This window comes from Anas platyrhynchos, chromosome 1, assembly GCF_047663525.1.
Source record: "Anas platyrhynchos isolate ZD024472 breed Pekin duck chromosome 1, IASCAAS_PekinDuck_T2T, whole genome shotgun sequence".
Taxonomy (NCBI): Eukaryota; Metazoa; Chordata; class Aves; order Anseriformes; family Anatidae; genus Anas; species Anas platyrhynchos.
Window position 1 is genome coordinate 124002057 of NC_092587.1, and position 17422 is coordinate 124019478.

General features: G+C 39.2%; 1 protein-coding gene across 4 annotated transcripts in view; it reads right to left on the minus strand.

Moving 5' to 3' along the window:
• Positions 1–17422, minus strand: part of EFHC2 (EF-hand domain containing 2) — a 59382-nt gene that overhangs the window by 30066 nt on the left and 11894 nt on the right. For all 4 annotated transcript variants that reach the window (XM_027448981.3, XM_038171847.2, XM_038171844.2 and 1 more), the window contains 4 exons: positions 9413–9636; positions 7271–7522; positions 6016–6126; positions 5574–5712 (listed from right to left, as the gene is read on the minus strand). In XM_027448981.3, coding sequence (XP_027304782.3) covers positions 5574–5712; positions 6016–6126; positions 7271–7522; positions 9413–9636 — 726 coding nt within the window. The remainder of the gene's footprint in view (positions 1–5573; positions 5713–6015; positions 6127–7270; positions 7523–9412; positions 9637–17422) is intronic.

Sequence of the window (17422 nt, forward strand, 5' to 3'; positions counted from 1 at the left end):
CAGAAATATATATAGAGAGAGATATAGATATTGGTTTCATAATACAGGTTTTCTTCTGGGATGTGGCACACGCACAAACCCGAAACCTCGATGAAGATCACTCTTGCACTCCAACAGTGCCACCTAGTGCGTGTGCGGCAGATGGGACAGGGAGAGCCACGCAGTGTCACTCGCTTCTCTTGCTCGGGTGGCACGAAGGCGGCAATAAAAGCTGTGATCTGTAGGCAATGCAGCCGTACTAATAAGGCGTGATGCAAAGAAATGCAATGGCTTTTAGCTGTGTCAGACTGCAGCTGGCTCCTTTACCACCTCCCAAGTCTCTTCAGGTGGTTGCAGGACGTCGGTAAGCCAGCTCTCCTGATCAGCTCATAACTTAGGCTCTTCGTGTTATTTAGAAATATAAACAATATTTTCTATTACGCACTATGTTAAGCTGCATTACTATTTCCCCCCTCGGGGTCTCGATGCTGGGAACACCGTGTTTTTAGCAAAAAACAGAAACTCCACTTCGTGCAGCTCTAAATAACACGCTGCCTGCCAGCACCGTTTGGAAAGGCAGGATGTCCAGTTGAAACTGTAAACTTAAAAGACAAGCAAATGCATTTACATGCAGGTCACAGTATATGCACATTAACACTCATGCATAAGGCATTCGTTAAGAAATGCTAAAGCATTTCCCTTTACATGCATTTTAGCATATATTGATGAAAAGTAGACGGATAAACAGAAAGGAAACTACAAATTAAGAGGAATATTGTGTTAGTCCCAGAGAGTATGTTAAACAATCCCAACCCAAGCATGGGGTAAACTAAATCCAGAGAGAAATTCAGTGCTTTGTTTCTCATCCTTTCCCCAGCGTAAAACAATCTTACTTCATTCAGATTCACTAAAGAGAATAATGCAAACATCTAGTCTTGTGCCACCTACAGCTTCCATGATTTTAAAGGCTTATGTATGCAGATTCTCTCCTGTGAACGAGGAAATTCAGAAAGAATTTTACATAGAGAAACACAGTTTAGCAGACTAGTTAAAAACTTGTTTCTGCAACTCTTGAACAGCCAGGAAGGTGCATTAGACTAAGAGCTATGAACACGTTCCAGACTGTTTTCATCTTTGCCCTGCCATGCACCATGAGCGTAGTATCAGACAGACAACTTGCACTTACAGACAAAATGCACCCCTCTCAAGGTTATCACTGTTTCTTAAGAAAATGACTTACGTCCATTCTGGAAAAGAAATCAATGCTCTTTTCTTCTAGGCTGTAACATTTTCAATGTGAATTTACAGCGGGTAGCTGGTAAATTGAAAGTCTTGGGTTACAAATTTCTAGTTCCAGAAAGAATAGTAGAGATATTTTCCCCATGGACTGTTTCACCCCTTATCACTGCCTCAATTGATACCCAGCAGGAGAGATGCTGCCACTGTGGTGTTTATTTCACCTAGTATATCAAATATTTATCACACACTACTAACTTTTTCTCATGGCATCAAAACCTGTGTGAGAGTTGAACAGGCACAGGAAACACCAAGAACCAAAACCAAATCCAGTCTCTTCTTTAGCATACAATTTGAGGATGACACAGCCTCCTCAGTAAGAAAAACTAAATTCCTCAAAAATGATTTGTTGCCACAGAGGCAGCATTAAGCTGGCTTGAATGAGATTTTGTCTGCTTTCAGTTTCAATAGACACTGTGAGATCATAATATACACTGTAAGATTACCTTCTGCCCTCGGCTGATGAACCGTAGGAAAACCCTCACATGTTAGATAAAAACACATTTCAAGGAAGAGTAAAGTGATATATATTTTGGATCACAGTGATAACCATATTGAATATCAGCATATAACTGGCAGGCAAGAAATTCTACCTTCAGAGGAACAGGACAGTCACATCTAAGCATTACAGCCAGGGACAGGAGAGAAAAATCCCACTAGCCTTGGACAACAGAGGTGGAGTTAACCTGGGGAGCTGACATTGCTAACATGATGTTCCCTATACATAAGGGGTATAAGAAACAGCCGACACTTGGTTTTCATGAATGTTTCATGACTTAGGTAAATTAAGAAAGCAGAACCAACATCTTAACAACTTTTACATGCAGCAATGAAAGCGAATCCAGTCTTTGCAAAATCATGTGTGCAGCTAAAACATTAGAGTGTTTGTTTTGCTTCAAAGAAAAACTCCTCTTCGGGAGTCCTACTTCAAGATTATTCCGGTTACCTGAGGGAAAAAAAAGGCATCTGCAAATGCCTGTAGCACTCCCTGTGTATATTTAGATCCTGCAGCTCAGCCTCAACCACACTTAATGGAGAGGTTAGACGCCGGAGAGATTCTGATCTCCAACGAGTTCACTGAAAATTGGCAGCAGGCTTTAATGCCCCCACTGAGGGAAAAGCAAGAAGTCAGCTGTTATCCAGCAGCAGCTGCCTGGCCAAAAGCACACATGTACTGGCCAGCCGCTCACGCTGCTCTGCCCAGGCAGCAGGTCAGAGAGGGAGCCTGAGAAATGAGGGGGTGGGAGGGCGAGGAGAACCGGGACACGAGAGGGATCACAGGGTGCCGCGAGAAGGCGTAACAGGCAGGCCTGGGAGGTGCTGGGACGTTGAATAAAAATCAGCAGGAAACCAGATTTCACTGGTTTTGTTCCTGAAGGAACAATCTGTTGTTTAAGAAAGGACAATTTATACTCAACTCAGTGCTGAGATAATGTATTTGGTTAGAAGAGCGAGTATCAGCTTCCCACCATTGCACTTCAGTATATTTCACGTTTCAGCTGAGTGACCACAACATCTATATGTTGGCCACAACACATGGCTATAGAATATTTTTCTCCTTCTCTGCAGCTTCACTAACAGATCTAGACAGATAGTATCACGCATTAAGCTATTTTTTTCCTTGAATTCACAGCACTGTTACATGACAGTAATGGCATTAGCTTCCTACTGAAGGGCATTAGCCATGTTTACCCATGGAAAAGCTCTCCTTCACTTTTCACAAACAGTACGAAGAGCAAAACAGGCAGAAACAACATTGGAAATACATCAGATACCATAATCATGCACTTCAAGGGAAATCCAAACTGTCCTTAATTCTCCTAAAGGGCAAATTCCATTGGCAAGCAACTGATGCTGAAACTGCAGAGTCAAAAATAAATGTCAGCCTCTTTAATGACTTTGGCAGAAGAGTATAAATTGAAAGGGGAGTAACGTGAAAACACAGTAACAAACAGCTGGATTGATGCTGCGAGGTGCTGAGAACTGCGCCTTGATGTAAGAACTCATTTATCCTCTTGCTTACTCTTACCCAAGTAAATGGTCTCTCCGGATTCAAACTGCAATTAAGTATGTTTCAGTGTTTAATTGGACTGGGGCAGATTGCTGGGCACTTTGTGGGATCAAGCCCAGTGAGAGTACCTTGTATGTCCACCAGAAGCAAACAAAATCGGTAACACACTAAGAATAAAGGGCCATCTCTTTTACCCTCGAAATCTAACTGCTTCTAAGACAAAAAACTACCCCGATTCCACTCCCAGATCCTACTAACTAAAAAATCGTGCCAACATTTTCTTTAACCCTGATGGGGAAAACAAGAAATAACTTCACAGCAAATCATGAGAATCTCTTAGCTCTAGAAAGTGTGTATTTTCTGTGAACACGACAGGCATCAAGACTGATTTTTTTTTTTGTTAGCCACACTCTCTGCCACCATATATCTTTAAAGTTATGTGCAAAACACTACCCAGTGTTGTGAAAGTTTCAGCTAGTGCATGTCTTTTTATGTCACATATTGAGGAGACAGAAAACCTAGAGGGAGCACTGAAAAAAAAATGATCACAGAAAAAGATGAATGGACTATGGAGACACTGAAAGAATTGGGTTTCCCCAAACAGCATGGGAATAGATAAAATATGTACAAGGTTTTTATAAAAGAGGATATTGATCAGTTGTTCTCCATGTCCAGCAAAGATAAGGCAAAAAATGTTACTCTCTCAGTTTACACAAACCAGCTTCAGAGTAGTTATTAAGCATCTTTTCTAACTATGAATTTAAGACAAGGTACCTCAGGAGGCAGATGAATCTCCCCCGCTGGAGGATGTTGATGAAAGGCTATACAAATATCAGTCAGTGACTGTCTAATATACGCTGTCCTGCCTCAAAACAAAGGGAAAGGACTAGATCACCTACAGTCCCAATTTTCAATAACTCTTCATATCAGCAACTTCTGACTTCTCCTAACTTGCAAAGCACCTAACTGTAATATCCAGAGCCATAACCAGTAACTCATGAGCCAGCATTATAGCAGAGGAAGGGCCTTTGGGTTTGGTAGCACTGCTTGGTTGATACAGAATGATCAGCTGCATTTCATTTATCACTCTGCTGTGAACAAGAAATCCCCATTCACTGTTCCAGGATATTTCACTCAGACAGCTGATACGGCTGCCAAACAGAGGCAGCGGTCTTGGCTGAAAAAATTACGAGGCAAGAAGCCCCTGTTTTGCATCTCCAGTGTTAGACTCATTGTTATTATAGATAATACTATGGTTATTGAACGTGGTTTCTTCACACACTGGCTAGTGTACGAAGAGATTTATTTTGGCACAGACATTCGAAGCTATTATTTAAAAAGTTATGAAACATGTTTTGCCAATTATGAAATTTAGCATTGCAATGGCAGCACTACATTATCTAATTCCCTCAATGCAGCAAAGAGGCCCTGATCGAAACACTGCATCCTATCAGATCATAAGTCAAGCTAAAAGAAATAGTCTACCAATGTATTTTGTTTCTCAATGTCAGAGAAAGACCACAGTAGGATTCTTTCAATCATCCCTGAACAGTCAGACACTTAGCTATATTTATTGAATGAATAAACTGCCAGAAATTAAGTTATTTTTGCAGAAAGATGTCTACAATAGAACCATTAGCAAGTCCGACTGAGGGAATTCAGATATAGATAAGCGAAAGACCCTATTGTTACACATTTCCAAAATGATTTTTCATTATGGACATAGTTGCTAAATGCTTCCAGAATTCAGCACTGAAACCTCACAGAATAAATACTCTGATGATTCAGAATACATAAAACAACACTGTAAAAAACAATAATGTAATAGACTACTACTGTTGTGTCAGGAAATCTTATTATGTGACAATTGTGACATCCATATTAAATGAAACATAGTATAATGGGGAATAATTGAGCCTACTCACCCACTCACCGCTTGCTCTTTATTATCTTCTGACTGCAAACATGGCTATTGGAATGGAGGGGGAAGTAGAGGAGAAGAAATGGCAGTCTATTCATATGACTATTTTGTCATTCTAGTTTTAAAATAGAGGCAGTTACGAACAGAACATGTACATTATGTATTGTTTTTCAGCAGAGCAACATACAAGAAAGCACTTCTGGATCACCTGAAAAATTACCGCTTTGCTGTTCACAGCCTACAACAGATTATTATTGCTAAAGGTTTTAATGAACAAGTTTTGTCAGTAATAAAATTCAACGACAGTTCTGTCAAACTCAGAGGTATAAAAATGCTTGTAAGGAAAGGATAAGTATCACAACTTACCAATTCCATACTTTGTTCTGTAATAATCTTTAGTGAATTCATCACAATCACAGAGTAATATCTTCCTTCCCCAAACATTAATTACTTCCCCTATTTTCAGGTCACTGTCTCTGTAAAATTCCTGATGCACTGCTCCTGTCTAATAAAATTGGGAACATTTATATAGCAACTCTATAAACCCAGAATCATACAACTTTTCTTAAAATCCGGATCATTTAGTGTGTGTGCTTTAAAATATAAAAATATAATCTTCATACTTCATTTGCACTCCATGCTAAGGTACCTCACCTTCACATTAAACCTCAGTAGTTTTGATTTGAGCTACTCTCCAGTGTCAACACTATTTTATAAGCTCTCCTTGTTGTAGAGGATAACAACAACAGAAGTTACAAAAACTACTATAAGGACATTCCGCTGCTTGAGGTGTTCAATAATATCTGACCTTACGATTATCCAGAATGTAACGGCCTCTGTTTCCTACTAAATTTCCAAACACGTTGAGAACAGTGCGAGCGGTGATTGTGCCCGGCTGATACAACCCGGTTGGAGCATACTGCAAGGAAGGAGACAGGCTGTTAACAAATGCAGTTAACAGTGAAGAAAGAGAACAGGAACTAACATTTTTTTTAAAGACTGACTATTATTACAGTGTTTTCTTGGGAGAATTTTTAGTAAATTCTGAGGTAACTTTATGCCACTGAACCTAAAACCCTGCGTGTAGGTAAAAAGAAGCATTCAGGATCTCACTGCATATCCAAGAGTAAAGTTTTCTTTTTTCTTGGAAGCAAATAGAAAGCAAAGATTAGCACACCCAAAGTAGCACGTCCTTGTCAACATCTGCTCTCAAGGCTACCATTTTGACTGGTAATAATAACAAAAGCATGCCAAGAAAACACTCGGGGCTAGTCCTCCTGGGCTGAACACTGTGCAAATACAGGGGATTCAAGTCAGCATAATTCTATTGGGAGAAAAGTTATTTTTTGTTTGTTTCTATTGTAAGCTTCAAAATTAAAATAGAAATTTCTACCAATAATATCAAGTTATTGTACATTGAAACATGCACTTCTCTAGTAGAAGGGGTCTGTCAGCACAGAGTCATTGCTAAATTTCCCTGAGATGAGCCTTCGCTGATAAGCACCTGATTAATGCCTGACAAAGCCACTTCGTGAATTCTTATTGACTTTAACTAGCTTTCCATAAGGTCCCAAATTTAGGAATTCAAATTTAAGAAATCACCCTTGATTTGCTACAAAGAAGTAATATTACTGAATACTTAAACTGGACTTTTCCAAAAGTTCCAAATATTAAGTCCTATGAATCAAACCTGAATTCATCTCAGTTTTATTTTAGTTTATCTACCAATATTAATTAATTTTCTGAACTTACTCTACTGCATAGCTTTATTTGTGCATTTACATTAAGACACTAATATGGGAGAAGGGAAATTTTAGGATATCTTTCTACCTAAATACTATCTCCTTTTAATTTAAGCACAACAAGCCTAAACTTAATTTTTTCCATTCCTTAAAGTTATATGAATATTGCATAGAAACTAAATCATGCAATTATGATTTATGTTCTGATAATACTTTCTAAATATAATTACAATCCTAGTGGAGGATTTTCAAGAAAAAGGCATTTAATATCTCTTTATTAGGAAAAAAAAATTGAAATAAGATGAATTTTTCATTTCTTACCTTTGGAAGTTTATCTCTTCTGAGAAAAAGTGGAACTGCATCCCGACCTGAATTTGCTGGTGTAATTTCTTTCATATCAATTGTATCATCAGACAAGTAATAGTGCAGAACCAGTTCCCGCGGGTCATGAAACATGGATTCTGGGTCATCCCACACACAGAAAAAACGTAAAACATGTCCATCATGCTCCAGGAATTGTTTCAAAGTGTCAATGCGCTCATAAGGGCGCAAAGGGTTCATACTATCAAGAATCTGTAGATGAAGGAGAAATCAAGAAAATCACCTTTTTAATGACTTGCTCTTAAAGAGAAGATACCAAACTGCATGGTACTACCTGATCTTAGAACAGCCTTTTTGGATTTTCAAATGAAACTACACAATTACAATATATGAAATTATTTATGCCATTAGCAAAGAGCTATTCACAGTGTTGTTGTGCCCTCAGAAAATAAAGGAGAACAATTTTGGATTGGTTTTGACCCTTATTTTTCTTGCAGTAAGGTCCCTTAGATCAGGAAATTGTTAAATTATTTTTGGCATAGAGTATTTGTTGCTTTCAGTGTACTAAGCTAGATCTACCCCAACTGGATACATTCACCAACAGTCCTAAAAAGTCAGGAGAAAAATTCAGTGCCATCTGCCCTCAGATTAATCAAGAAAAACAGAAGCAAAAGGCGCTGTCATTATCCCCTGTATAAAATAAAATTATACTCTCCCTACTACTCATGGAGAAAAAAACCCAAACCCTGCAAAGAGGTTTGCAAATCCTTATAGCATCCAGCAGCTCAACAATGGGGATTTTGGGAGGAGGTATGCATTTTGTATTATGCATACTCATAAAAGTGGGAAGAGTTTTTATTCAAATAAAAACTCACGTGTATAAAATAACAGCTGTAGAGTATTGGGTTCTGTGTGGCAGAAGAATTTGCTTTACACATGCAAAACACTGTTGATGACATGGGGTAGAGATGCAAGATGACATATGAAGAGACCAAGTAAACAAGTCTGCAGGAAGCCAGAGACATGTTTGAACCACAACTCCAATTGTATCTCCCTTTAAACACTTGCTTGTTGTCATTCATTCAGCTCGAGCAAAATTGTAAGTAGAACATGTAAGAGTTTGATTTTTTCTTTTAATACTGTGTGTATCCCCAGCAGCTGGCACTGACAAATTCAGCCATAAAGGAGAGCAGCTCAAGTGCTCATTTAAATTAGTTTAGCATCTTAACCAAACTAGGTCAGGAATATCCCTAAACCTCCCTGTTTTCAAGTGGCTAGAGAATGCCATTTCCACCCTATTTTATTTTTTTTTAAATTATGTGATGACCATTGACTCTTGGGGAGTTTTGTCCAACAGAGATCACAGAGTCTGACGTGCTTAAGGAAATGATATAATTGTAGTCACAGAATCTGTAGCAATACAATTTTTGTTTTCAGCAGATTTCCTGTGAGAATAAAGATTGCCATTCTAGCTCAAAGATCATTTATTTGATGCATTTTCTCTATTGTGTAGCATTTATTTTCACTGATCCACCAACTAATGTTTACAGATGAAAGTCATTTGTCTATAGTAGACATCAAGTAATATATAAAAATCCATGACAGCGCTATGCCCAGTCAATACTGCTGGTTAAAGTCTGAGGTGACATGAGAAAACACAGATCAACATTGATTATTACAAACCTGATTCATGTATCTAAGGCTGAAAGTAACTCATTCTATATAGATCGTAAATTTAACATTGTACAGCTATACTAGACACAAAATTTAGGGACAATTTTAATTTTGTGGGGTTTTTTTTGTGTGTTCTTTTTGCTATGAGAGACAAGAAGCTCCATCAGTTTTATCAAATTGATGTACAGACACACACAAGGCAAAGATTATTTTATTTTTACCTTATTTGTTTATTTGAAAAGGTGTGTGAACACATCAGGCGAAAATCAGTTATATTTGAGCCTTCACTATGTTTGTACAATGAACCATGTAATGGAATTTAAAAAGCAAGTATTTTCTTGTGATTCATTACATTGAAATAGCTACCTCTACATTCTTTCTGTTTGCCATTAGAGAAATATTTTATATTACTAATAGCAACAGCACTCTTATTAAAACTACGTATTCACCATTACAGCCTCATCTGACCTTTTGCCGCTCTTTGGTATATGGGTCATCTGGACGACTTGCTGGAGGATTCAATCTAACTCCCATCTTCCTCAGGAAATTTTTTGTGAACTGGTCACAATCGGTAATCTTATATCTTTGGGCATAAAAGATTACTTCTGTGTTGATGTTGAAATGATGTATAGTGTAGTACTCATCTTCGTTAGGAGGTGGGAGAGGAATCCGGTGACGTCGAACAATAGTTCCTGTACAACAGTTACAATACATTCATAGAGTGAATATCCTTTGCTCTGATGATCGTTTCACTCACTTGCTAATTTCCTATGCTGGTATGACCGAGGCAGATGAAGCCATATGGGACAAGCAAAATTATCCTTCATTCAAAAACAGAACTACGAGGTAGGGCGATCCTGCTTTGGTAAGTGCACTACATCGCATTGATCACTTTCTAGAACCTCGAATTCTACACTCAAGTTAATACAGGAAGTTACCACCTTCTGAAACCAACATAAAACTACAGAAAAAAAAAACAAAAAACTATTTGTTGGAACAAATGGAACAGGTCAGTACTTTTTCCAACAAGAACAGCAAAAACCTTTGCTTTCGTTAAGAAAAGGGATGTTTTCCACTTTTACTGAAAAGCAGTCTCCAGTACTCATTAGTAAAATTATTTTTCTTTTAAAAAAAAACGAACACAAAAGGTTGTGCAAAACAAATGTGGCAGGAGCATATGGGACAGCCAAGGTTTGTCTGTACACCCTGCAGGGTGAGAAGAGTCATACATAATTAAGGGTAGAGAAAAAGCTTGCCCTACTAAAGGAAAGGGTCTGAACTATCAAGCTTGAAGACAGGGGCATTCAACCAAGTTTCCTTAAAAAGTGGAGAAAAAAAAAAAAGTAGAATAAAAAAGAGAGAAAAAAATTTTAACTTCATTAAAGTCAGCATACATTTAAGTTTTCTTCTTTAGAATATTTAAATGAAAGGAAGCACTGTTGTTCTGTGCACGTTGCATTTGTTTATATTCACCATATTAAAAGAGAAGGAAACTGCTATATGTCTATGAGCTGAAAACTCACATCGATGAATTGGTTAATGCTTCAAAAGTACTCATTGCTGATAATGAAGGGACTGGAGCATCTTTCCTATGAGGAAAGGCTGAGAGAGCTGGGACTGTTTACCCTGGAGCAGTAAAAGCTCAGGGGGGATCTCAGCAACACCTATAAATTAACCTAGATGATTCTGTGACCCTTTACTGAAGTGCTAGATACCTCTGGTTGCAAGAAGCTCAGCAGTATCAGCCAGGGGAGGTTTAGGTTGGATATTAGGAAGAACTTCTTTACCGAAAGGGTTGTTAGACATTGGAATGGGCTGCCCAAGGAACTGGTTGAGTCACCATCCCTGGAGGTCTTTAAAAAATGTTTAGATGTAGGGATATGGTTTAGTGGAGGACTTGTTAGTGTTAGGTCAGAGGTTGGACTGGGTGATCTTGGAGGTCTCTTCCAACCTAGATGATTCTGTGATTCTGTGAAATATGTGATGGGAGGGAATGAAGAAGACAGTGCCAAGCTCTTCTCAGTGGTGCCTGGAGACAGGACAAGAAGCAGTATGCACAAATTAAAAGATTTGACATTTCATCCAAGCACAAAGAAATGCTTTTTTATTGTGAGGGTGGACAGATACTGCAATAGGCTTCCCAAAGAGGTTGTGGAGTCTCCATCCTTGGACATATTGAAAACCAACTGGACATGGCTCTGGACAACCTTCCCAAGCTGTTCCTGCTTCAAGCAGGATCAGATAATTTTACGAGGTCCCTTACAACCTCAACCATTCTGTGATTCTGAGACACCACAATTATTTCAAAAATAACCCGTAAGCTACAGCCTAAGTAGCTCAAACAAATACATAACACACACATTAAAGGAAAGCTATGCAGCTGCACATACAACAAGCTATGATTTATTCTGAGCAAAGTTAAGAGTTCACAAAGAACTGCAGACTGTCAAAGCTGGGACTACTGTTTTTTTCACTATGAGAGAATGAAGAGGACAACAGTGAAAGCTTTGCCACATCAATACATTAGTATAGTTGTGTGAAAATAACCCACAGAGAATAAAAAGATGGTCCAGTCTTCAAACTCAGCATCTTTGCTATGCTTACCAACTTAGATGTCCCTGTAACAACAGCTTTATAACGCAGATACCCTCTGGCTAAAACCATGCAGAAACCACCAAGCCATGCTATTAGAATAATCCCTTGCCACCATAGGTTCCTAACAACTTTACAATTACAGTAATTATAAAAGGTGCAACTTTAAAACAAGTGCAGTAAACACACAAAAATTCCAAAACTAAAAATAGTTCCCGTACTAACCTACCACGACAATAGTTTATTAGACACAATTATCTGAAAGGTCTATCTCATTAGCTCTCATTACAGAACTGGATCTCTTTCCAGTGCCCTTCAGCTGTGCATCTGGTAGTGCTTCCCACTGAGTCCCTTTTGATGATTCTCCAGCGCTGCTTTTTTTGTTTTGGGGGTAAATGGGAGTGGAGGGGGGATGAAAAGAGGCAGAGGAGGAGGGAGAAATATATTGCTGTGTATTTTTGTTTGGTGTTTGCGTGGCCTCATTTCCGAGTTAGCCCATGGAAATTCTTTATTGTTCACTTTATTTCCCTAGGGACTAATCTGTATGAAGTATTATCAGAGTTGTTTGTTACATTCTAACTCCTATAATGAGTAGTCTCCTATAATATAACTCTTGTAATTAGTCTAACTACCTTTTATTTTACTTTTTTTCTTTCTTTTTTTTTTTTTTTTTGCAAGTGTGGGGAAGAGGAGAGGGCAACAAAGAAAATTTACTTTATATCCCTGTTAAAATACTTATTGAAGAGCTGTTCAATATCTTGATGTTTCACATGTACCAAATCGGCCGTTCTTGTTACTGACCTTTGACTGTAAAATAAATGTGAGCTTGTATCTGCTTAAACATACATACAGTTAAGATGCATCTTCATGGAAATATTAGTTAGAAAACATGGCAATTAGCACATTTTCACATGATGCAGCACTGCCTAACGCTACCATTAACAAAACCATGTATTTTGAAAATATATTACCTAATTTTGTCTAATCCTTGGGTTGCTCCCACAAAACTCAACAGACAATGTGCTGAATTGGAACAGCCCTCCACATTAATACAAATGCTGTTGAATCATCCTTTTAATTACAATATAATGGTTAACAATTTTCTGATAGGAGGTGCTATCTGAGGGTATATCCACCTCAGAAGTGGTAAATAAGCCTTCAGCTAGCATTTCCTATCACTTTTCAAAGTACAATACACGTGCCCATTTTGTTTTGAGGGGATAAGAATTTCTTTCCTAATGTAAAATGTCTTGTACAGATAATATCAAGCCTAGCACTCCTTTATTTTTACTAGGTATCACTGTGCCCAACCTACACGTGTAGAGAAGGTATTTTATATTGTTGAACTTGAAATTTAATAAAATGTGATCAGCTCCGGTTAGGTCTCAGCATTTTTTAAGTTGTCCCTTCTTCTGGAAAATAATTACTTTTCTCCTTATAGAACTGTGCTAGAAATCATTAGAGGAGGATCTGTGCACCTGCAACAATCCTGTTTCTGAGAAGGGATGGATATTCTTGATGTTTCATTTGTCTTCTGTCAGTGTCTTGAGCAGGCTATCCTACTACACTACCAACAAGGATTTTAAATATTTGCATCTGGTAAGTAAGGACAAAGTTTTTCTACGCTGTGTTCTTGTAAAGGGAGTTAGTGTATTGCTTCTCTCTGACAATGGCGGTGCCAGCAAGTTTCCACGTCACAATTTTTATCTTCTCTTTTCTCAGGGTTTCTGGTTATTTGACAACTACAGTAGCAGCTTAAGGAGACCTTAATTGTAGTGGAGGACTTCTGCCTATGGGGTAGCTCGTGCAGCTGGGCACCACATGGTTTCGGCTTATGCTGCTATGCTGCTCTGCGGAAGAAATAAAGCGGTATCAAGAATTTCCTCAGCACAGTTTACTGACTCCCTCTGCACTACTTAGGAGTGCATCAGAGAGGAGAGGAATGGGTAGCACCTAGATTTTGCACACTCTCTGCTTGTGCAGAAAGCAGAAGCAGCCACCACCATTCCTACAACACAAAGAGTTCACCCCAAGAAAGAAGGGGGGCTTCTTCATTCACTTATTCGCCCGCCTCAGAACGTAGCAAGGTCAAGCTTTGGCCACCATCAAACATGGCAAAATCACAATTATTTCAAGGTCTCGGGGGAGGCCTCAAACTCTTAGATAATCAGTTATATTGGAGAAGCTGACTGCAGCTTCGCTTTCCTGATTGTGCTTTCCTCTTCAGCCAGCCAGCCTTGGGAGCCCCGCCAGCAGGCAGCCCCACTCTCTTTTTCATCTGGCTGACCTTGGGGAAACCAGCCAGCTGCTCTGCTCTGCTCCAGCTCTCAAGGCCTGGGTTGCACTGGAAGCTTCAGTTAACCTCATGGGACAAAAATGACCTTTAGATAAGACAGTATCAGCCAGATACAGTCCTTTTAACTGGGAGTTAGAGCTACAAACCACTTGCACCGCCCTATCTAGCTTGGCAACCTAAGGGGAGAATTTCTTTTTATACTGGGAGAATAATTATCATCTTGGCTTCAGAAAAACATTGTGCAGTTTGTTATGTGGTCGAGTTTACTGTCCTCCCCCCACTCTGTACTCCCTTATCTTTAATTAGTTCTCATGCACTGTGACTGTCCTGGTATTTTTTGCTTTGATTCTGGTTTCTCAAGTTCAGGTTGGCCTCTGCATTCCTTTGTGTTTTGCATTTTGAAATTTCTACAGTTTTCTTCTAATGCTTCTAATAATTTCCACAATATTTGTCAAACTATAGCAAGGCAGTTTCCAAAATTAAGTGTACTTTAAATTTTGGTTATTTAGTAGCAACCTTAACTGTCCAAAACAGTGTCCAAGTACAGCAGCCAATTCCATAAAGCATTTTTCTTTTTTCAACTCACTGAAATATGTTTCCCACACATCATTTACTTTGTCACTCTGAGATTTTGATCCCTGGTAAAAGTACATTTTCTGGCTTTTTTTTTTTTAAAGCCAATTTGTTTCAGCTTTGTAAAATCCTAATTGAATTTAGAAATTCTAACTTCTTTGCCAGGTGTTTCTTCACCAAATCTTCCCGCAGTCTGTAAGCCTCTCCAAGTTTTTCCCTGCAAAGCAGCAAGTACTACCCATGGGGGAGATTACAGTAGGAAACTACTACATTTCCCTAATCCAACCGTGCCCACAAAGACCTGTACAGACCATCAAGCTCTCACGTGTGGGATAAAGCACAAGAACTGGTAAACCAGTGGCCTCGAGGCATTAAGCAGCCAAGTGAAGACCTACCTTTGATCTACCCCACCACTTCTGTATTTACTCTTCAAGACGACTCCTGAGAACAGCTGTCTCTTTTACAGCTTTCCCACCTGGGTATATGTCCAAGTCAGGGTAACCCACCGTCTTCTGCAGATTAATTCCAAAACTTCAGCTCTTTTTCCATCACGGTTTTTTGCTTTTCCTCCTTTACGCAACCCCTTTCCTGCCACTGCAACGCTCCAAGTGTCCACGCAGACCGAGCCTGTCCTGCTCTTCAAATTCCCACACGTTTTCCATCATCCACATCCCCACATCTGTGCTCTTTTCTTCAGCACAGTTTGCACTTCCTTCAACAAGCCAAGTTCTGCTACAGTTGAACTCTCCTCTACAAAACCCGGACATTTTAATTAACTGAAATGTTTGATTTCAGCAGAGGTGCGGAGGACAGCATTATGGTTAAGACCCTGAACTTCAGCTCAGTTCAGTTCCTCTTCCTGTTACAACCTTTTCTTTTTTTTTTATATGATCATGGGCAAGACTCATTCCTTTGTGATTCAGCCTAACAGCCTCACTATGCAGACAGCTGGGCTTCTGCTCCTTTCAGGCCTGAAGTATTCCTAGTCAGGACAGGGAATTTGAATAATATAAGAGATATAAGAGGCAATGGGCGAATTTTTAATCGAAAACTGAGTTAAGCTGGCAGTTAAGGGTTTAAGCGCTTCCTATATGTATACATATACACATATCAAGCACTTTATAGATTAAGCATTATATATATATGCTTATTTAAATAAGCACTATAAGACTGCTTCTATATATATTTAAGAACAATTATTTATCACCCTTAAGATAACAATTTTGTGGCTGTTCTTCATGTATGAAGCATATAGTCACTACCCAAGTGCTTAGGAGTAAAGAATTTGCTGACATTGGCAAATTGGCATTGGCAAATTATCATGAGAATTGGCATCTCATCTCTTTTTCTCCCCTACATCACACATTTATCTCCAGCATAAGCAGAGTTATTAATGTGGATGCTTATGACAAAGCATAGGCCCAAGATCTTCTCATTGGCTGTGAAGCCTAAACACATGAAGAACAGTTTGGGGGCCTTTCAATCTACACTATCTCTTCCTTCCTACATACATTCAATATACTGAGCTTCCTTACCAGCCCAACTGTCAGCAACAAATAAATTAAATGCTCTGTTAAGATCCCAGAATACTTCTTTTTAATCCATCCAGTTAGTGTTTTCTACACACTCATTTATCCCACAAAAAGTGCTCATGCAAAGCCGTAGAGGCCTTCAAAACATCCACACACAGAACACAGAAAATTCCTGTTTCTCTCTAATACAATCCAGTTCATTTTAGATCCAGTACCAAAGATGACTTCAACAGCCATTAACACAAGATACAACCAAGGAAACGGGGGGAAATTGTAGCCTTCCTGTCACCACAGGAACACGACTAGACTGCCAGGAACATCAAGCCGAAGAAGCAGCCTGCACAACCCATACTGCAATGACAATGACTCATTTCTGTAGCCAGTTTCAAAGCCATCAGCTTTGAATTTGCTTTCCTGCTGTAATAAACCTGGCTTCCACCTTCCCTTTCAGAGGCGTCACCTCTGCCTCTTAGGTTAACTGTGCTTCCTTTGCTGATGATCATCTGTTCAAAGCCACATAATCCAGAAACAGCCACTCCCATGACACACAAGTCAAGGAAAACCTACATCTGAGGGCACCTCCAGCCTCAGACAGATGGCTGCAGGGGGGGTAAGTGTCTTGTAAATTCCCAGGTGAAGAGATCCAATGTGCTTTTCTTCGGGTCGTGAAAAAGCACTCACCCAGGCAGGAGTATGAGTAGGAGACGAGGTTCCTCTGAATTCAAAATCAGTTCCTACTGAACAGCCAGCAAGATTTCTGGCAAGAAGAACTAATCAACAGAGGAAAAGCCAGGTTTGAAGTACTAGTTTAAGACGATAAGATTCCCAGGCAATTTTATCCCAAATATACCTGTGATGATGAGCATAACACTTTCAAATATTGTCCTACACTGTAGATAGGTATATTTATGGATCATACCTGATCACCTTGGAAAAGAATAGGGCAGTTAAAAGGTTAATATTTTTTTAATTGCTTTGCAGCGATCCACCAGAATGTACAGAATATCTTCTGGGATTGGGAGGCGCGGTCATCCCAAGATACTCATCCCAAAGACATCCTGCTTATCTGGACTACATCCCTTGCAAAACTTTTTAATTCTGGCAGTGACCCATAAACACCAAGAAGCAGCAGCTGTGCTCCTCTTCTGCAACAGGATGTTGACCGCCAGCTCACATTTTCTTTATGTAAACCAACTTCATTAATACTCCAGTAAGTCAGTTTACTAAACCTTTCTCCAAAAGGTCCTCAGGCTGGCTCAAGCACAGTAATACAACTCTGAAGCAAGGCAGAATCTTAACTTAAAGGTGTCAAGAAAAAATTACTGACCAAGGGCATTTAATCATAACCAACAGCCAGAGGCACAAAAGGTGCTCTGCTTTAGTAATTGCAGAGAAACCTGAAGCATCTAAGGAACAATTACAAAGATGCAGCTAGAGAACTTATTATCAGTGCCAGGACAGGAGGATCCAGGCTCAGGAATGGAA